This window comes from Patella vulgata, chromosome 8 (assembly GCF_932274485.2).
Source record: "Patella vulgata chromosome 8, xgPatVulg1.2, whole genome shotgun sequence".
Taxonomy (NCBI): Eukaryota; Metazoa; Mollusca; class Gastropoda; family Patellidae; genus Patella; species Patella vulgata.
The window spans coordinates 18,868,125-18,890,882 of record NC_065886.2 but is presented as its reverse complement, the minus strand read 5'-3'; the positions used below and the strand labels follow the sequence as shown (position 1 = coordinate 18,890,882).

At 36.2% G+C, this 22,758-nt stretch overlaps 1 protein-coding gene across 3 annotated transcripts in view; it reads right to left on the bottom strand.

Moving 5' to 3' along the window:
* LOC126829492 (murinoglobulin-2) overlaps positions 1-18,835 on the bottom strand; it is a 40,764-nt gene extending 21,929 nt beyond the window's left edge. For 2 of the 3 annotated variants that reach the window (XM_050559401.1, XM_050559403.2), the window contains exons 1-10: positions 18,696-18,821; positions 9,809-9,914; positions 5,226-5,413; positions 3,407-3,429; positions 2,689-2,851; positions 2,340-2,410; positions 1,131-1,256; positions 860-899; positions 655-739; positions 166-283 (exon numbers count right to left, since the gene is read on the bottom strand). In XM_050559401.1, the coding sequence (XP_050415358.1) occupies positions 166-283; positions 655-739; positions 860-899; positions 1,131-1,256; positions 2,340-2,410; positions 2,689-2,851; positions 3,407-3,429; positions 5,226-5,413; positions 9,809-9,867 (873 nt within the window). In that variant the 5' untranslated portion in view covers positions 9,868-9,914; positions 18,696-18,821. Of the gene's footprint in view, positions 1-165; positions 284-654; positions 740-859; positions 900-1,130; positions 1,257-2,339; positions 2,411-2,688; positions 2,852-3,406; positions 3,430-5,225; positions 5,414-9,808; positions 9,915-18,695 lie in introns of all 3 variants that reach the window. The other variant, XM_050559402.2, reaches the window with a different exon arrangement.
* Positions 18,836-22,758: the final 3,923 nt, after the last annotated feature.

Here is a 22,758-nt window from a genome sequence, read left to right as displayed (position 1 = left end):
GGGGCGTCGTTCAAGTGCTAATGCTGGTTTAGATAACGCCGTTAACGTCATCGGAACTACTCACTATTTCAATGTGTCGTCACTAAGTTTAACGGGCACTGCTTTTGGTAAATCGGTCGAATACATTAATTTATTCTGTATTTTATCGGATTTTGTTTAACTTACCATCAAGGATCTCACTATTTGTGGTGGTTTTGTTCCGTCATTACGCCACCATCCCCTCCAATATTTTAAATTAGCGACAAGTTTAACAGAGCCGGTTACTGGTTTGCCAAATGTATATCTAAAATATCATAATAAATACAACTTCAACACTGATTACTAAAATATTAATAATATCGTGAGTTATTTTTCACCAAGTACAGAAACGCAAATAGAAATGAAATGAAATGAATTGGTGTTTAACGTCTTACTGTTCGTTCTGCTCCGACACAACGCAGGTACATGTTACAAAGAGGTTACTATAACTTTGTTATCCCGAGAGCGGTATTCTTGACAAGCTTATGAGACAGTTATATAGCTATCGTTTTCTGCAAAATAATTAATGTCGGTGTTGACTTTTTACCTAGTTGATGTGGGAACCTCTTGGTGTATCACCTAACACTGTCAATGGAAATGATTTTACTGGTTCTAAGAATGCAGTAGCTAACTTACTTGGCTGTTACTTTTCCGGTAATAGATGTATCATTAACAAATCCAAAACTAGGTAATTCGAGATTCGCTTCAAACTTGGGTAAAACTGGAAAAGTCACAGAAAATCATAATAATTATTACAAAAAAGAAAAAAGATCGCAAACAAGGCAAACTATCGACGAATTTGACATAATCGAGAACAGTATAAATTAAAATTTTAGCTTACCATATTCAGCAATTGTGAAAGTTATCTCTTCTTCTTGGCCCTAAAATTATAATTTAAAGTAGAGTAGATGCAAGATACGGAATAGATCACTTGGACGTCAATCCGGGGATAAAAACAGTAACAAGTTAATATAAAGGTTCAGATTATTTGTTGGGGGAAGAATACTTCTGTACCTTTATACTTATCAAACTTACATCTGAAAAACTGTTTCAGCAAGAGATTTATGTTTTGCCACGGACGTATCGGAAATGATAAAAGTGAAACAACTTACGTTGGCTTGAACTTTGATTTTCCAGTCTCCCATGAGTGGTTCAGTCGATGTGACCATTTCTTCTTCTATCAGCCCAGCTGTTCCTACCTTTTTCAACCATTGTTTTATTCTATTGTTTTGTGGATCCTTTTAATAGAATCAGTTTGGAATAAAGAAAGCTTGTGTTATCAATTCATTCATCTACGGTCCTTTCAGATACATTCTACAAAATCTGTTGACGTTTTATCGTGCCTAATTACGTTTATTGCATGATAAACTATACTGGAATTCTCCTTCGCTAAAGGACATGGTCTACTCATTTCTATATTCTAATAATTCGTGTGTAACATTGGCGGCTATTAAAATCATAATTTGAAAACGCTTTAGCCACAATTTTAAGTTCGTGACGTCACTGGCGGATATACAGTTTAAAAGGGCTAAAAACATGACTAACAGTTAACTACCAAAACATTGTCATTTTTAACCATGTGGGCACCATATTGAAACATTGGACCATGTCCTGTGAAATTACTGGACCCAAAAATATAATTGTCGATTACATCAGACTTTGCATGAAAATAAAGCCCGGTCCTTTCGAAAACAGTAAGCCTAATACAAAACGTAACCATTGGAAACAAAAAATGAGTCCTTCAGAGCGGGCCCCGTCGTTAATAACACCTCAGATCACTGAAATTTTGGGGTTTATGTTGACTTAATTAAAATCCTCTTTAAAGAATACTAAAATATATCTGTCTTTATCTGGGTTATTTTGAATATTGAACTTATTATGCTAAGTGTACGTGTCTAGTAAGCAATAATTAATAGCTTTGTTCATTCTATCTGTCAAAGTCCAAAAGAAGCAAATGAAATGGGGTGTAACCTCCTACTCTTCTGCTCAATCCGAGCACAGGAGGACGGGCAAACGGCATGCATTGATCCATATGGGAATTTTTGCCGGACAATGTTTAATGGTTATTTTACGTGCACACCAAAGTATACAAGGGACCTGGGTTTTTAATCCCACCCGAACGACTAGGCGCTTTGTCTTGGCAGCCTCTCTGTCCTGCATATATGACAAGAGGAAATCGAACCGGGACCTTCTTGCTCAACACGGCGAATCACCAGGAGGGATATCCAGGTTAGCGAGTCAGTGCCGTACTTACTGAGCATCCGCGGCTCGCCAAAAAGAAGAAATCTAACCAAACATCCAAAAATATACAATAAACTTACATATATAAACACATCCATTGGTAAGGTTAAAACCTTTAATAATGAATCAACCGCCATTATTCGAAATTTGACTGAAATAAATAATAAGAATTAGAACCAGAAAGAATCTTGCCTGATGACACTCTAAATGTTTGCCAGAGAAGAGGACCAAAAGGCATAATTGTGTTTTTATGGTTGTCTGTCACCCTGACCTAATAAACGATTATATTAATCTGAAAAGGGTGGCCAAGATGGAAGTCCATCAGGTAAATGAGTAACTTGGCAATAAACTAAGGAAACTAACATATTTTTGTAAGTTAACAGAACTTGTAAAGATATAGTATGTAAATTATCTTTTGATAAAGATTACCTGTTTGACCGGGTTTATACATAGCTTTATCGGTCTGTATAAAGACGGACATATTTTGGCTGTCGAAATCTAAAGTGGCACTATCATTAAAAGTTAAACCACCAGTAGCTGTAAAGTTTAACCTATAACCTCGCCAACTGTTTCTTTTTAAATCACCGGGAATCTGAAATTCACCAAAACACGTGTAAGGAGTTTTTCTTCAAAGATACTAGAAGAAATTATTTTTGACTGGGTCTTAAGAATTAGATACATGTCCCCTTCTGCGTCCGTCCTTGGTATTTAATAAAGCGTGTGGGTATTAGAATGTGGGCTAATGAAGAAGGGCATACGCTATACAATGTGCTATTGGGGAAATTTGGATCGGACAGCAGCACTACGGCCAACTTTTATTTCGAATTGCAACTTCCAAGGATTCTTTTATGTGTACGTCAATGTGTACACGAGAACTTCTCGGTTCTTCGTCTAAACCGAACGACCAGATATTGTTCCTTGCCAGGCCCATCCTTCCTGTACCACTGAAAAGGAGAAACCACGCCGGAAAATCTCGAGGAACTTTCTCGACCAAAACCAGGCGCGAACCCGAGACCCTTTGTTAGCGAGCCCGCACCTTACTCACTGAGCCGCAGCGACTCAATGAATGTGATTGGAGAGTTGGTGCTTGTATGCGATATCTGCCATAATGATATTTCATTTTATAGATAATATTAGCATAACTTACCGGATACTGGATACGTGACACACCTAAAGAAAAAAAAACGATTTTCAGTGTTAATTGAACAAAAAGACAGTTACTATATAATTGAACTATTGATTTGTCTTTCCAGCTTCCTGGGGGCTATTGCTGTCTCCAGCTTAAACCTCATATAGCTACAGTTTGAATTGGGTACAATAAAGAACACAACACAATTTATATGGAAAGCATTCACTGTTTTGTACATACACAGCACAACGTTTCGACAAGTGCTTGATAACGTTAAGAGAACACAAAGACTTATCGGAACGCCGTGTTTATATATATTGCTTTCTATATAAAGTGTGTTGTGTACTTGGATGTATGAGGTAAGTTGATTATTGTTGCTTAGCTTAATTTACTCTGTGAGGCGTGCAAAACAGTCTTTTTGACATTAATATTTATTGCTTACACTTAGTGCACTGTTATATTTTTTTTAGTATTGTATCGTGTATTTTGGCTATCAATAAAATATTTAGATCTTGTGAAACTCTGACATTTATAGGGATCAGATTTGCAATAACATCTGCACTTGAATAAAATATATATCAATTAAGACTTTTCTATGTTAAGCCAAATTTATAGGGAAAAAAACATTTGGTAGCCTAGCATTTAGTTATATTATGAACGCTTAGGTAAGCATATTCTTCTTCGTGTGTTTTTATTCATATGTGAATTTGATTATGATGAACCGAGATAAAAGATCGCCTTGTTTAACCCCGATATCAAACGATGTTAATGTCACGTTCGCACTGTTATGTCAACACCATAAGTGACAAACAGAGCAAGTTACCAATTATTCGTCCAAAAAGGTAAACACATTAAGGCAATAATGAATAAGTTACAGTTTCTATTGTAAATAGAAGTTTGTTTAACAATATAATAGTTGAGTGTACGTACAGACTATATCGTCACATATTTACAGGATAATCCACACACACACACACACACATACACTGTCAAAGCACGATTACTATATACAACTTTTACAACAAAATAACTGACAATTATGAAATTCTCTTTATGAAAAATGATTTGGCAATGTCATTGGGGCTATCACATACGTCTCCAAAGTCGTTATCTGCCTCCGTGACATGAATCGTCGTAAACTACATTTCATTTGATGTAATGCACATTCGGCAGCTATGCTAGAAATCTGTACATTTTGTACAAATGAATAAAACGACTTATGTGCGTTGTTAAGTCATCGAGAAAGAATTCGTTGAGTAATAGTAAAATAACCCAACAACATGTCAACTATTTTCGTATCCTTGTATATATGTCATATTTCATTATTATAACATTAATGTCATTATGGAATAGTCGAACACCTGCATACGAATTAATGGTATAATTACGCATTTGTAAAAGGATCCCAACCGTAACAATATGACGTGTTAAAACTATTTAAAGGAGACAAAGTCTTATTAACTCTTTAAAGGAGACAAAGTTTTATTTTAAAATGATTTATCTACAAAGAGGAGGGTAATGAGAAGGGGGGAGAGAAGAAAAGATAAATGCGGCCATTAAGAGCGACATACATATTATTACCACAAAATGAGAAAAAGTTTGATATAGATATAGTACAAGAGAAACTGTGATACTTGTTTTTTAAACTCATAACTGTTTTGTGTCTCGTGAAGATTTCATACGTATTTTGAAATATGGTCCAGTTGGGGCTGACGTGCTAATAACACTATTTCATTTAAAAAAGGACACACCACCCGTCACTAGCATTTATATTAGAATTTACAAACCAACCACACAAAACAGTGGTGGGGAAACCGCAGGATAAAGTTTTATTTACCTTGATTGAATGTGTTTAGTAATCCAGCATCTAAAGCTTTACCATCAGTAACATTAACCAGGTTAATCTGAAGATTAACAGGGCTAGTAGCAGATAATATATTAACTTCTACATCTAAATTTACACCAGGTCGTATCTTCTTTACAAATGATATCATGTAAGTGCCTGGCCTGTCTTCAATTGTTTCCCTGCAAGCAAAAAATTTCTTTTTTGATATGTGTAACACAGGAACTGGAAAGATATTATTAGGATATTTGTTTCAAATCAGATTTTTTATTTTAAATGACTTTAATTCCATTTACATATTGATGGAACTTCATAAGTTTCACACTTCTTTTTCTTTTTGCAACACCTTAGACCCGTCTGTCACATCCTGGGTGTAACTGGGGTATTTAGTATCGGGTTGGATCCTTCGTTTGCTCGCCCCTCTATCTTTTCCTTAGATGAATAATATATAATTTTGGAATTTGAATATACAATAAACATAATATACCGGTACGTGTTAGCGGGAATATTTTAAAGTGGAATTTAAGAAGAATTTTATTTTGGTTAATGTTTCATGAGTCCTGTAGCCACAAGCTGGTATTTCAGTTCCAGTGGCAGGCCATCCTTGCTGCCATCCACAGTAAACAGGATATCTTGGTATGGGCACATCCCAAATCCTCTCCCGTAAATAGATTGTCAAATTACGTTTCCGTGTACGCTATTAAATGGGATACACGCAGTTCACTATAATATTGAAACCACCACTTTGAACTTGTTCTGGACTCGAACCGGAATCAATCATATATATATAAAACAAAGACAGATGGTACAAAAATCATAATAAGTGTCCAAAATTAGTTTGAGCTGCCACTTTCTAAACTATAAATATTTTCTTCTTTGAGCGGCATTTAGCAATTGACATACGTAATACACACAAAAACATAATATTTTGATACGTTATTTCGATGTAACAAGTTGGTGTATTTATAAATGAAAATAAAAAAATATATTGTTGACAAAATTCTTAATGTCTTATTAATGTGTTTACGAAAATTGAAATCCATTGAAAACACATTTATATGCGGATGATACTGATCTCCCCAATAGTCTATCCCATCTTTTGTTTTGGTCTTTTACGTAAGCAGTATTTATAATCTACGATGTCTGCTCGTGTTCGGTGCATTATTCCATTGTTAACTTGACTGGTCGATTAATATAAGGTGATATATATTTGAATTATAATAGAGAATAATACGTATATGCACGTTAAATGGTACGTATTATCAATATGATAATGACAATTGTATTATATATGAATGAATTCTACATAAAAACATGACCTCTCGTCAGAATTTTTAGGTTCGTATAGGGTATTATTCAACTAATACAAAACGTAAGATCTCCATAATGTTGTTTTTGGTACCAGTCAACTCTAGTTCTTATACACATGTTCGTTATTGGTGTTTCTAAAAATCTGAACAGAACACTCCTCAGCAATATAGTGAACTACTTTTTACTTCTATATCGAGTACTATAAATTAATCCAAAGCTGGAAGATTTCCATAACGTTGTTATTAGTACTAGTTAGCGATAGTACTCATAGATATGTTTCTTTGTTGTCGAATGACGGGTTTTGTACCTTCGGTTAAATCTATCGGATTTTGAAATGGCTTGAACAAAAATGAGTTCATAAATGACTCACCACGGCCTGAACAAGGATTAGAAAAACGGGTTAACAGAAAATAACCAATACGCCAGAGGTGTGCGGCTTTTCAGAAATGCTAAAAATTTCCCCAGGTTACATTTAGGCTGGGATATAAATATGGAAGGTGAAGCTCTGATTAGAATAAAGATGTGTCTGTCTCCTTAGAAGGCCATCTCGCCTCCATCTTGGCTTTCAAATTATAAATAATGTTTAAACAAATTCAAGAAAATGATTGTCATAATATGACACAATTGGCATTGTCAGTTTTTCATACTTGGTTTTTCATTTAACCTGACGACAGTGATGAATGTCAAGCGCAAGACAGATATGCTTACTCATTCATGAACAATTGTACAACTTTCAGGGAGGTTGAATGGCCGAATGGTTAGCACGCGCGCGCTCTATCATACGGTCTGTCATTGAGTCAATTGGCGGGGTTTCGATTCCCGGTTGTACGTGACAAGGAGTAGGGTCGCCTGTCCAACCTCGTGGGTTTTCTCCGGGTCCTCCGGTTTCCTCCCACAGCTAAAGGCCCCTACACGCAAGTGAATTATTGAAATAAATTTGAACCATGTGTTAGTCCCGAAATGACCTAGTTTGTGTCGTGTAGACGTTAAACCCCATTTCCCTCTCTCTCTCACTGTTAATACTTTAGTGTAGGTGTTCCCCATTTTACCCCCCGTCCCCACCCATATGAATGGAGTTCCAAAGGGACCGTTTGAGATAAGTATATGCATGCATCAACGACCCAAAAATAAATAGCCAACATCGCTATCCATGGTCAGTCGATAATATGTACTGGGTAATGAATGGTGATACCAGAGTCAATAGAGGCCGTCTTCTGCGCCATCTTCTTAACTACCAATTGACGGTTAGTGTTTATAGTATAAGTTTAGAAAAAAGTGGCTAAGTTCTCACGATCTGTAAACATCAGGTATACAACTTAAATGTCAAATCATTTAAACTTGATGTAAACATCGTCTTTATTATTTTGTCTACTTCGGTTATCTTTTCTACCTTATAGTGTATTTAGCAATACTATACTTTCCTTCAAAATATAACGTATAGTTTAAAGTTTTATCATATGTAAATAATGGCTATAGTTAACAAGGCCGCTCTGGTACGGCTTTTTTTAATAAATCGTTATAACGAATCTGAATGTACTAAAGAGTGTATACCGAATGCAAATTTAAAGTCACAACAACGCTTGAATCCGATTGATTTGGTTATGTAATGCAATTGACGTTGAATTTTGTAATTACGTAAGCCATGCAACACCCCTGCTCAAGTGCGTAAGCATTGTAGTTAATAGTACAGTATTTCAACATTATAAAAAATACCGTCATCTTGTATTAAACTAGTTTAACCCGTTGAGTAACACACATGCAATATGTACATATATTCATAGAAATGACAGGGCGTTTTAAAGTGCGCTGTTTACTCTTTCAAATGAAATTTACATTGCACATTTACATTCCTTTACTAATGTTATGGGAATCACGTGTTTCACAAGAGAAAATAAATTCTCTGCCTATATAGTCTTTCTAATCAATCTATATATATATAGAAAAAATGACGTTTCTATGTTTACTTATAAAAGAGACAATTACATAAAACCAAACTGATTTTAAAAGGACGTTTTCTTGGTATGGTTTCTTTCGGGTGGCATTTTAAACTTGATACTTACTTCTGTGAAATCGTAATGACTTCTGTGAAATCGTAATGACTTCTGTAAATCGTAATGACTTCTGTGAAATTGTAATGACTTTTGTAGAGACATACCGTGAGAGTGTAAAGGTATGCACACACCAAAGTAATTGTTTGCAATAATCATCGGTGAATTCTATAACACGATAGATTGTCGCCGACGAGAAATCGACATGACGGCGACAAATAGTCCTTGACATGCATAAGTCTTAAATTTCGATTAATGCATTTCATTATGGTGGCCCTTCTTTTTCATGTATTGTGATTCTTATAGCTGGCATCTTCTCGGTTGTGTGGCATAGATCGTGGTGTGATTGTGATTCAACCCTTAACTCGTTCCGTCTGTCCATAACTATGATACGTGTGGTTTTGGAAGGTTTTTTTGTTTTGTTGTTGTGTTTTGGGGGGTGGGAGGAGGCCGGGTATAAAGATGAGCTGGTATACAGTTTGCCATTTTGCCTGCGATATCACCTCGGTGGAAGCGGACGTAAAATACAACTAACTCACACACAGTTTGCAATGATTGCCAAATCAAACCTAACCCAGGCACGACATTGTCGAATGGTGTGTTTTGGATTTTAAATAAAAATAATATAGGCCGTTATCACTATGCATGGGTATGTTAATGAAATCTGTAAAAATGTCACAGGTCTTGTCACGGTAATATATTTGGCATGCGGCAGTAATAAATGTGACAAAAACTGGGTCACACTGTTTTAACCAACTTCTGTAAGATATTTCCCTCCGTTTCGAAATGGAAGCAGACAACAGTCATTTTTCTTATTCAGACATAAGGTCGTCTTTCCCCGAAGCGTAAATTACCAAGCATTTCGCTGCCTTAAATGTTTCTACAGACCCCTAACGTGTTTCTGTCTACAGAACGATTTTGTTATATTAAAATATCCAAAGTACGGGTTTCTTAGGTCAAACATTAGGCTATGCATTTTATGAAAGACATAAACAAGTTTATAGGATCCTTTACCTCATCTTTATACTGGGTCAGTCACCTGCCTTGGGGCTTAAAATCCAATTAGTATATCATTTTCTACGGGAAGTGAAAGAAATTGTTTAAAGACTGGCATATTTTTTAAATCTTATATATTACGCGATTTTTGCATAGAGTACTTAATTTGTAATTCCTTTTTTTATGAGATGGTATATTTTAATTTAAATATTTAGTACTTACTCTGTTGTCTGGGCACCAACTGCCAGGATTAAGGCGGTTACCAGTACTACTGACAACATGTTGGCGTTAGGGTGTGTCTTCTTCACGGTTCCCTTTATCTAACACCCTAAAAGAATAAACAACATCGGACATTAATTGAAAGCACAATATTCCAGTCTAAATAGTAATACAAATATTTAGACCAAACACAATACAAAAGTAATCTTACCAAAGAGTCTATTGATCCGTTATAAAAATCAATCAAACCCATGTAAGATATAGACATCTAACTAACTTTCATATTACTTGTTAATGACGTCACGCCGCCACGTTTACTGCCTAAAAAACCGTCAGACAGGTATTGAAGAATAAACACATTTTTATCCATGAACATCGACCTCTACAATGGTATCTAACATAAGGTTGGTTTGTTGGGGTTCTTTGGGGTTGGTTTTTTTTGTGGGGGGGGGGGGGATTTGACCCTATTCCACCGATGAAACTGTGTTTCAAACAGAACTGTCAAGGTTCAGCTATTTACAGACTTCTTGGTGCACGAAGGTGCTTTTTGTCAGTTTTAACGGAAAAGTCGATTGAACTTAATATTTTTGTCAAAAAGAATGATATAGCAGGTATGTTTTTCGATTGAAATATAAAAATCTGTATTAACTATAGGCGGTCCTATGTTGCTAACTATATAATTCTTTGGGTATAAATCAAATTCATGTAAAGCGATATCTCACACAAGCGACATCTATAGACTGTTGTGTTATTTGGTGATACTGAGATGTACTCAAACTATTTTGAATAGTAAACTTGTTTTTACTGTAAGGGGTGGGTGAGGGTTATTGGTAGGCAACGGATTTCAATAAAATAATGGCAATCGGGAACGAATTATATTTTCGAAAGTTTATTTGTGAGCATAATAATAAGCCTCCGATTACGTATAGATTACATTTTTCCTGGGTTATACTAACCATTATTTTTGGAATTTCTCATGATAAATTTTGCATTCAAACCTATTTTCTTTTTTATCGAAGTTTTGCATTTAAAATGAGAAATCATATTTTAATGTCAGACTTCTGCCCAACATTTCAAATGTTATACATAATATATTTTAAAAAGTTTAGTCACTATACAACTAATACGGTTACTCCTAAACGCTTCCTGTTCGTTTTAATGTCGGTAAAATTGGAATCTTAGATACTTCCAACATGTATATATTGAGTAGGTCTGCTATTTTAACAGAGGAAATCTATTGTGGAAGGCGACACAGTACGAAAAATAGCATTCATTTATTTTATGTGCCCACATCTTTTAAAATGTGTAGTCGTCAACCCCCGACATTGGTCTGTTTAACTCCATACTCTGATCATTCGATTGTCTTGTCCAAAACCTGAACTCTATCAAACTTTGTATGTGAATTATGTTTAAACGTTTTGGTATTGTTCGACATGCATTTCATCGAAACCTTGTAATCGCTCAATAAGTCCGGGGTTTTGATATTTCGTATTTCGTGGGAACTCAATTCAGCGACATGGGATCATTCGATTGTTTAGTCATAAACGTGAACACTATCAAACTTTGTATGTGAATTATTTTTAAACGTTTTGCGATTGTTTAACATATATTTCATCGAAACCTTGTAATCGCTTGATAGGTCCGAGTTTTTGATATATCGTATATTGGGGGAAGTCAATTTAGCGAATACTGCTTCTAAAACGATTTTCAATCTTACGAATTCCATAGTAATAATCGTCCAGTCTATATAATAGTGTCATTTACTTTTATTGATGGGGTTTAACGTCCACTCGACACAAACTAGGTCATTTAGGGACTAACACATGGTTCAATTTTATTCCAATAATTCCCATGCGCGTAGGGGTCTTTAGCAGTGAGAGGAAACCAGAACACCCGGAGAAAAACCACGAGGTTGAACGGGCAACCCTGCGCCTTGTCACGTACAAGAGGGGATTCGAAACCACGCCACTTGGCACAATGACAGACCTATGCACACGCATTAATCATTCAGCCACCTAACGTCCCCTAACAACAGAAAGGATAAGATGTTTGTATAGTGAGTATTTGATAAATACGATTACATAAAAGACGCATCTAAGTGCAAATCCGTATTGCGCAATAATATATACTTCCATAAGGTTCATTATACATGAAAACACCAGGGACGCATCTTTCTTAGCACAAGTCCGTGGTACACAATGGTTGATCTCCAATCGGTTTCACAATACAAAAAACGAAATACAATTTATCACAGTTGCAACCATTTTAAATTTGGTGAAGTCGAGAAAAAGCGTTGGTAGGGGCTCATGGCAGATTTCCAGAACATAAGATATTGTAGGCTTTGAGTCCAGGTAGCATAGGGCAATGTGAACCATTTGTCATAACTGTCGCTCATTGGCTTCAGTTTCGGGAACCTGAAATTTGATCAGCATCAGGATGTGAACACGAGCTATTCGATATCCAGAATACAATTAGAATCACAATAGTTAGTATGGTGAATGACTTGTATTTAATACTCACAGAACAATGTTCAGCAGTTTGGTTTGAACAAATTTCACTGACTCAAATACAAACCAACAGTTTAGAGTATAATTCACCTGAAGATTAATCAACTCAGATTGGACAGCTAAGATAAAAATTTTGCTTGATTAATCAAAACCCACAGTGGGCGACCAGAACGTCGATCGAGATTTAATTTAGGATGACATAATGCCTATTGAAAATCGAAAACAGGAATAATATAGATAATTTTTCACTCATTTATTACCATGCATAATCATTATATACATGTATTCTATCTTTGTTACATTGACCTTCACCAAGGTCACCTATGTTGAAACTATAATTATATACCAGTGGACGTAGATTTAAAAGATGTGAGATATGTAACAATTTAACGAGAAGAGTGGTATGGATGTGACTTATATACGAGTGTAAATACATTCTACTTCAATATTGACTCAACAAACAACCACTTTTACTCCAATAAATCATGATCACTATACTTAGACTATGTGACGTCATAGTTGAAGAAAATAATAGAAAGTGTTGATGAAAAGTAATACTTGTATTTTAACATCTCTTCAACACTGGGCAGGTCATGGGCAAATACAGCACAATAATTTGGTGTATGTGTAGTACCACGGGCCTTTCGTCAGACGTGGAGAGCGGGGGAACCATCCCCGGTCGCCACATCCTACGTATGAACCATGCATCTTTTCTTACTACATATCTTAGTAGCCTTGTGATCGTCTAAAATTTGTCTCTAGCTGACTTTGCTTCTGCTTCACGTTGTGTATTTACTTCTTACTGTTTTCTTAAGACGGTTGTCTTACCAGGAATAATAATGTAACAGTTCGTTTTTACATTTTATATATCACAGCTGCTTACATATGGTACAATGCATAATAGAATAAAGTCATTCTCTCAAACCTCATCCAACCAGACTCGCTGGGCGAGTCTGCTGATAGAAATTGCTACATCTTTTCCCTTCTGGAATCAAACTGTTGCCTGACAATCGCCCACCAATATGATAGTTTTGTAGCTTTGGACTTTGGACCTTCAATTATCTAATTGATCAAATATGATGTAAATAATTACAGAGATTGGTCAAACTAAACCAAATGATGCAATAGGTAATTTCCAGTCACATGTTTTTTGACACCATCTATCCTTGAACTTAGAGCCTCTTTCCTGTTATTCTCACACTATTTCATAAACAATTAATTTGCGTTTTAAATAAACTCATACCATAGCTAATATACTGACAATAGAGAATAATTTGTAAAGATACAAATATTTTTTAAACCATCTTATATCTCTATTCTTTGTCTATAAATTTAAAAATAATGTCGCAACGGGGTGGGAGACTACTTTTCATGAACTAAGAAATGAACTAATGACCCTCAGAATACGTATAGATTCTTACACGTCATTGGTTTTATTTTAAAAATTAATTCCTACCCGTTGCAAGTAATAGGGTGTGTAAAACTTTTTTCCTGGGTTATACTAATCCTTATTTTTGGAATTTCTCATGATAAAATGAAACGAAATAAATTTGGATTTAAGGTCCTACTGTTCTGCTCCGACCGGGCTAGTGAACACGGGCATACCCCCCCCCCCCCATGCAGTGTGCTATGAGGGAACTTGTGCCCTGACATCGGCCCTACGGCCTACCGTCCTTTCCGAACACAACTAGACAGGAACTGTTTGTCAAGGAACTATACTCATTTTTTTTTTCGGTCGCCTTTAAGGTATAAATTAGATTTAACGGCTTCATATTTCTCGCTAAATTGTTTAGTTATTTTGAATACATTATAACCAGCGCAGTAAAGGATACTAAATGCGTAATAAACAAGACAAAAATACATGTTCATTGATAACTAGTTGGTCTTGTTTCTCCTGTTTATGTCAGAAATTATAAACACGTGCTATAAGGTTGCTCGAAAACGTCAAACCGGAATTTCTTTGGTGAATTGAAATTACGTAGATGTTTACTAGAAAATGAGTTGCTATATTATAAATAAGAATTTCGAAAATATGTTTCACTAAGTATTCAAAAGAACGTATGGAAAGTGCTATCCAGTTAGTAAAATTTAAATGAAGACAGACCACTATTTACTTACTTATATTGTATTTGAAACGGCTGTTATTCAAAGTTCTATACTTAGCATTTCTATATTAATGATAAAAGCAAACAACTGCGTTTCAGCATTTTATTAGCTGTAATTAAAGGCTTTTGAAATCATGCTAATCGGTAATTTTATATTAATACATTTTGATGTAGGCTTATGCATATAGAAACTAAAACCTTACCTTGTAAAGAAGTTTTAAAATTTAATTCACAAAGTCAGACAAATGTCCGTTACGTTGTACTTTTGAACAAAAAAATGAAAGGACGATGATGCGCTCTTACATAGTAACACAAAGGGTAGATGTTAATCAGGGTCATGAATTATTTATGTGTGTACTTGTATAATAAGCGTAACTTTGTTCTGACTTAACCCTACATCGAACAGATTTTATGGTGATTTAGTACCGAAAAGAAAAACATCAATCTCTAGTGACGCTAGAATAAGATAAACGGTATATGAAATGTGTTAAATTAAAAGAAAGTAGTATTATAGGAAATATTCAAGCAGGTTGGGGCCAACGGGGACATCAGATCTTTGAATTAATTTGGAAGAATTGAAAGCAGGTTTGACATCAAAATATCAGCCGGTCGTACTGCACAAATTGTGAAAACAATCCCGAATTTGAAATTGGTTAAAACATGACTTTAAAAAATAGATGTTGTAACATCCCAAAAATATCTGTCTTTTATTGATCAGTGTTTTGGGGCTCAGATCTATTTACCAACGTCACCTGCGGATTTCTTCAAGGTCACGAGATGTAAATAGGGTTTGGGCGCCTGATTGTTGCCAAGGATTGTGGGTTAGTGTTAGGGTAAGGCTTAGGGCTAGGTTTAGGGTTAAGGTTAGCATTAGCCCTGTTTACAGCTAGGAAATCTGCAGGTGGCCTTGGTAAATAGATCTAACCATGTTTGGAGGCGTAAATTGAAGGGAATAAGATCTCAAAAATTATACATTACTTATGTAATACTATAGGGGTTATTATAGTTCTATGAAAGGTGTTTAATATATTGAAGTGATTAAACAAATGGGTGACAACGAAAAATAGGCTAAGTAGGTATTTTGCAAGATTGAACTTTCTTAGACTAACTCATAGACAGTTCCTGTCACCATCAATTGCTGAAAGTAGGGTACTATCGTCCAGCCATCTCGTGCACAGATTAGTCCAATTAAACAGAATAATGTTGACGTAAAACGGTGCCCATACTAAACACTTACCCAAAAACGGTAATTGCCCCGCCTTAATAGCTTACGCATCTATACTTTCATAAGAAAGAGGGGGGTGATATTTCCCTTCAGACATCATTTGAAGTTCCTAGGGAAGATATTATGTGGGCTTCCTAGTGAGGTATACCGTTAGCCTAGCTTACGGCCGGCGAGAACATTATGCATGATTCTTAGGACGTACTCTCAGTCTCTGGTTCGAGTTTGGGATAGAGACAGTGTAGTGTTCCAGCCGTTAGGTCTGAGTTCTAGGCTTGTTAAACCCAGGCTGTAGATATTATAATAACTCCTAATGTACTAAGGGAAGGGGGAGGGGGTGGCCGAATGGTTAGCGCGTGTGCGCTCTATCATAAGGTCTGTCATTGAGTCAAATGGCGTGGTTTCGATTTCCCGGTTGTACGTGACAAGGAGTAAGGTCGCCTGTCCAACCTCGTGGGTTTTCTTCGGGTCCTCCGGTTTCCTCCCACTGCTAAAGATCCCAACGCGCAAACGAATCATTGAAATAAAATTGAACTATATGTTAGTCCCGAAATGCCCTAGTTTGTGGCCAGTGGACGTTAAACTCCATCCATTTGATAGATAAGGGACACGGGGAAAGAGTGTGAGAAAAACTCAATCCCGTCTTTTTTTTCTTTTTTTTAATTACCCAATCTGTGAGATGGGATTGAGATAAAGGTCGACTATTCGGTTAACTAATCGTGACCCTTGCAACTGGGAGTATCTTTTTACCCAGTGATCAGTACAGAGCATAACAAGATTTTTTTCTGAATGTCTACGTTCTAGAAGTCTCTCTTCTATGTTAACAGCCCGGTAGAAAAGAGTGTTTGCGGCTAAATTATTGCGGATGGGGGGGGGGGTAAAAGCCCCCCCACCCCCACCCCCACTCCACCGGGACTGAAGATATAGTGAGTGTTACGCATATAAGCATATATATCTACTGAAGATTATATTTTGTCTGAACTAAAGCTTGTCTCGGTTGGACGTGAATTGATGTTTTGTGTAAATCGACAGCTAGGGAGGTTTAATTGTCAGTATTGGTTTGTTCGTCTTGACCTACAGTAAATCATTTTGACAAAGTAGTTTTATCCCTGTGGATTTGAAAATGTCAAATTAACACGTCGCACGAAAAACTCTGTTGATATAAATAGGTTTTTGGATGCATAATTTTATTCAAATACGACCAATTTAGAATTTCATATAAAGACTGAATAATAATCAATAAAAAGATATGAAATATAAGGTATTTTTGAAACCATCAAAATCTACAAATAACTTAAATGTCATTTCCATGTAGAATCGTCTTTCGATGGGGTTGGTAGAATTTCTAGATTTGTTTTCAGATCTAGAATACTAGAATTAACAACACAATATCATCAGTAAGAATGATTCAAATATAAAGCTTGCACCGAGCGCAGAACAGATTAGGCTATTGAAACCAGAAAAGTTTTTAAACGTCGGGGGTGAATGTTGCCACCTGTCTCACTTTCGTTCTATTAACAGCATTATATCCGACGTTAAGTAGCTGACAAATATAAAATTCTCGCTAGACAATTATGGGCCAGTTCCCCATAAATGTTAAGGATATGGTCGTGGTGTCACGAAATACCCCTGTATCGGCACAAGACTGGAGTTTAACGTCCTACTTTCTGAACCAAGCGGGATAATGCAAACGGACTGCATTAAATGTACATCATGTAAGATTTAGATAAAGAACTGGTCGTTCTTGCTATAATAGTTCAAAAATAGATAATGAAAAATGAATATATACTGAAAATTTCATTCAAATTACTTTACTTTATTCTGAGTGAAGTTATGGGTTCGGCAGATGTAGAGCGGATTGTTTATTATCGTAGCGACGTTACTTGTTAATCTAAACTCAGCCTCGCTTCTCCAAATTTAAATGAAATCATTATAGAGTTGATTATAGGCTTGTCACGTGAATAAATGTCCAAATAATAATTTATATGACATTTGAAGCCCAAATAAAAAAACCTGCAATAGACAGATTTAGCTCTTACATAATGCATACTTATGTAAACATATGTACATGGTTATTTTCTTTCAAAAAGGAGTGATTCGAATTTCCCCACAGAGCTCAAATATAAATACCGGTCAGCTACAATACATCAAATTCTGAAGTTAATAGATGAAATGTAAATTGCAAGCGAATACTAACTTGTGTATACGTCTGTCACACTTAATTAAGACGTCACACCACTTTATTATATACGATCAATCAAAAACAATGACATTTTTTTTTAGGTAAAGAGGACAACAGTCCATTCATTACCAACTAAACGGTCATTTATAATTATATCATGCGTATTTAGGTTAGCTCATATTCCCCTTTATTAGACTTTACCGTTACATAAAATTCCTGAATATAAAAGTATATCTAAAATGTTAAGTTGTGTAAACCTCTAAAATGAATGAAAAGCAGTACCATATTTTTTAGAATGTCCAAGCATATCTTGAATCATGCACGAATGCCACCTCTATTTACCGCTAAAGTAATTATTGCAGTTATACTTTTTCAATAAGTTACTATGTTCAGTATTTTTTCTGTACTCAATTAACGTATTTGGAAGTATTTAATTTGCAGTCAATACCTCCATGATACTTGTTGAATTAGTGCATAAATGGTTGTCAAATGTTCATCCGATATTTACAAATCGTTTCTAATTGAAAGTTCACATTATACTTATATAGCTATGTGCAAATTTACTGTTTTAACAGTTATTGTTTTAAAATATTCCATCACCATAATTGCATTATTTCATTAACTGTGTGAAATAGTTTTAAGTCAATTAGAACAAAACTTTTCAAAAACAGATGAACAACAAACATATTGATAGAAAAACATAAAAATATACAATTAAACAGCTGTCAATTCTTGGCATTGTGTAATGAACAATTGCTTAAATTAAAGATGAATTAAATCCGTGAAAGGTATTGCATATATTTTAAAATATTGAGGTAATTACTTATTTAACATAAGCATATAGAACAAAGTAGGTCTATCTCTCTCTACTTACGGTTTCTATAACAAAATCCACAACTTACTTCGTGTGTCTTGAAATGTCTTAAAGACGTCGTCGGCTGTCCTCGCTATTTATTACGTTAGCACCTTTGGGATATACAGGGCCACGTGACAATCCTATATGTTAGCGCTTGTATATGTTGGCTTCACGCGCTGTTGAACACAATACGTCAAAAAGCTTCACCTTTTAGACTGTTTCGTTTTCATTCGTCCTCCTGTACCCAATCAAATATTAATATCACGATTGCGCGTATAGTTTTCATTCGAAAAAAAGAACAAAATTCTCGTGGACATAATTCATGTTTTTGGTATTACTTCATTGTAAAACTCTATTCACATACGCATTAATATATATTTATGACACTGACAATCAACGAATTCAACAAAAATAAACCCGTACTTTATGTCTGACAAGGGTAGGGTCCTTGTTGTTGAATCCTTTGACCATTTCCTAGACCCATTATAGATATAATTTGGCAGAAAAGTTCAGATGTTTTTTATGAATATCGTAACTATAAAAATTTGATTCCAATTTAAGGATTTTATGTTACTAAGAGTAGGGCTAATTAAAAGAGAATGAGTAATCAGTCGGTCCAGAAAATATTCTCCAATGTCAACTTCATTGCCAAACTTTGATATTTAGGCTCTTTCCATAAAACAGACATAACGTCTATTGTTTTAATTGTTTGTGTTTGTGGATTTGCAATGGTGTAAAACTACATTTAAACTCATTGAACTGTTGCCATGTATATACAGAGAATCAGTAAGTTGCACTTCATTGATGTTTGCTAATTGTGACTTGCGGTCACGACTGAATCCGGGTTTTGATGTGCACCTTGATGGATGTGTTTCTTGAAGCAAATTAATGCGTTTTATCTCTTTATTTCCTTGAGCAAAAAATATAAAACGTGTTTATAACTACCATTTAGTAACACCCAAACTTTCATAAATATGCGGATTTTGCTCTACACCTTGATGTTTTGTGTAATTATTGCATGTTTTGTTGCCCAGTAAACAGTAAAATCTTAAGACAATCACTCTGAATGTTTTTTTATACCACAAGGTACAATTTTATGAATACACAATCATTGAGTTTAATAATAAGCGACGTTTCGACGACGATACTCACATCTCTATCAAGCAAATAGTCTGAAATATAAAAGTTCATTCCTTTAAATAAAGCCACCCTTCCACTAAGGTCAATACCATGATCAGTTTTCATTTGCCTGGTTGATGCCGACAAGTAGTTAAACCGCATTTATTTATATTTCAAAACAACGATGAGCCTAGTACACAAAGTAGGTATGTTATACGACCTAGATCTTTTGATATTTTTAAGATCAACAAAACTTACAGTGGCGGCGCCAGCCGTCGGTGATTGGAGGGGCAAAGCTGGGGCAAAGTCCAAGGTTAAGGGGGCAAAGGCACGAGCTTCAACTAGGGGTAGGGGGCCTCCCCCAGAAAATTTTGAAAAACAGGTTTCCGGAAATGCAGCCTGGCAGTATTTCAGGCACTGATCGATGAGGTAAAGTGTCAAACGAACTGACTTGCGAATCACGACGAAGCCCACTCACGAGCGTCAAAGTAGGGAGTCCTCCCCCAGAAAATTTTGAAAAATAGACTGCCGGAAATGCTGTCTTACAGTATTCTGTCAGGCACCGATCGTCGAGATAAATAGATCTGCCCAGATACCGTTCGTCGCCTGATCACTAGTTTATCCGACTAGAGAAAAAAATGTCAAACGAACGGACTTGCGGACCTCAACGAATTCCCCTTGTGAGCGCCGAAGTAGCGAGTCCATTGGGGACCTCGCCAAGAAAATTTTGAAAAATAGACTGTCGGAAATGCTCTACAACATGCAAGTTTATGACTGAGTGGGGATGTGGGATTTATTCACCGTAGAAGGTATTGATTACTGAAACGTATCACAAATACTTTGTTTTATTTTGTAAAATTATTGGGGGGGGGGGGCAAACAGAGGGCAGACCAGATTAATGGGGGGGGGGGCATATGCCCCCCCCCCCCCCCCTGGCGCCGCCACTGAAAACTTACTACCACAAATGGATTTATGTAGTTTGAGGTGAGAATTATAAATTGTTTCACCTGGTACAGAGGTTCAATAATTATGTAGATGTATTTCTAATCAAAGAAATGTATTTGTTTGTGATAAATGTAGAGTGAGTCGCAAATCGTGACGAGGAGTTGACAAAGATGGCGGGGTTTATTTGTACGTCGTTCTCATTTCGTTTTTTAATTACCTGGTACGGACCTGCTCTAGAAGGATCTCTTCTCCGTGTAAACGTCGTAGAAACGGTGATGTTATAATCTTGGGCTTGGCTTTATAACGAATACGAATCGTTGGGAATATGGAATGTGCATAATAGGAGATTATTTACAGTTATATAAAGCGTATCACTTGATTCGACAGACTGCACTTTTATAAATATTGAACCACTAGAAATATGCCTCAAAATATGAGCATTGGGGAACTTGAGAGAGAGAATTTCAGTCAGACAGGCTTTCAAACCCCTAGTTAAGAACAGAAGTTGCATTGAAACCCCGACACTTGGCTCGATGACAACCCTGGTGATCTTAAGTGCACAAGATAGAGAGCCCCCCATCCTACCCGGGCATCCTCCCACACACACACACACACACAAACACACACACATTTTCATATGCCCATATTTCAGTGCGGGCGTATTATGTCGTCACCCTGTCCGTCAATTCGCCCGCTCGTCAACAATCGGCTTGTGAACGTGATAGAGGCTACATGGCTGAAGGGGGGGAATCGCCACCCGAGCTGTGAATTTATGAGACCAAGTTTTTCTAGACCAGTTTTTTGCGCAGATTCCGAATCTGGGTGGTGATCAGGCGTTTGAGGGGGCGTTTTCGCGATATGGGGGGTCCAATGTCTACAATTGGGGGAAAATGTGATTATGTTGACATAAATGGTGATGATGTTATATATAAATAAAACATGGATTTCTAGGACTGTCCATCTCTAAATAAGTGTATGTGATGCCCCTGGACAACTGTTTTGATTTGTGGCAAGGTGGGATGGGTGGTTGCAGGTATGCTTGTGTGGAAAGGGGGGGGGGGTGTAAATTGGCGGGAAATGAATTCACGTTGATTTAAATGATGATTTTCTTAGGACTTGATGAAACATCTCTACAAATATGTGTATAAGATTCCCAATGTGTGTGTGGGTGGGGGGAGGGGGGCGCGACGGGATGGGTGCTCATGGGGGTGGGGTGGGCGGCAACATGTATCTTTGTGGACAGAAATTATTCGTTCAGTACCTATATTTGGTCATTCAAAATATTAAATTATGATGGTACTTTTCAAGAGATCTGGAAATGTAAATCAAAAACACAGCAAATCAGAGACATGTTTAGATATTAGTTTATTCTTAGTCTTCATCAGAAGATTCAAAATCAAATGAGCGAGATAAATATCTTCTTGGTTGCTTACCAACAGCTCGCATATGTCCTTTGGATATGCTTCAGATACCAGTTCACATTGTAAATCTTCATTCCAGTCATGTTATTTTTTCACCCAGAAAGTCTTTCTTCTAGCGTCATCTACTGATGTAAGTCGCCTTCCGGAATATTTTCTACCTTTGCCCGTCTCATTATCGTTCAAAATGTGTATATACGGATCATCGTTTGCGAGGAGAACGATTTGGATATCTATTTCGCCCGAGCAAGAACACAAAATACAATTAGTTTCAGCGCCTCCATTAATTTGCAATGCGAAGAGGAGTAGGTAAGCTATTTTGGTGTCCTCGTGGTTTGTTGTCACTTCTAGGATATTCTCGACACTTTCAATACAAATCTTGATATAAGTGTCTAGGAATATCTAGGCCTGCATGCTTTCAGTGGTAATGACAATTGACTATCTGTTTTTCTTTTACAGGCAAATGATGTTTCTGATGACGTAATTACTGGAATAGAAATAATTGTTTGTACGGTGAAAGGCGACTTACATCAGTAGATAACATTAGAAGAAAGATTTTCTGGAGTAATTTTAATTGCTTCTTTCTTTATTACCATCTT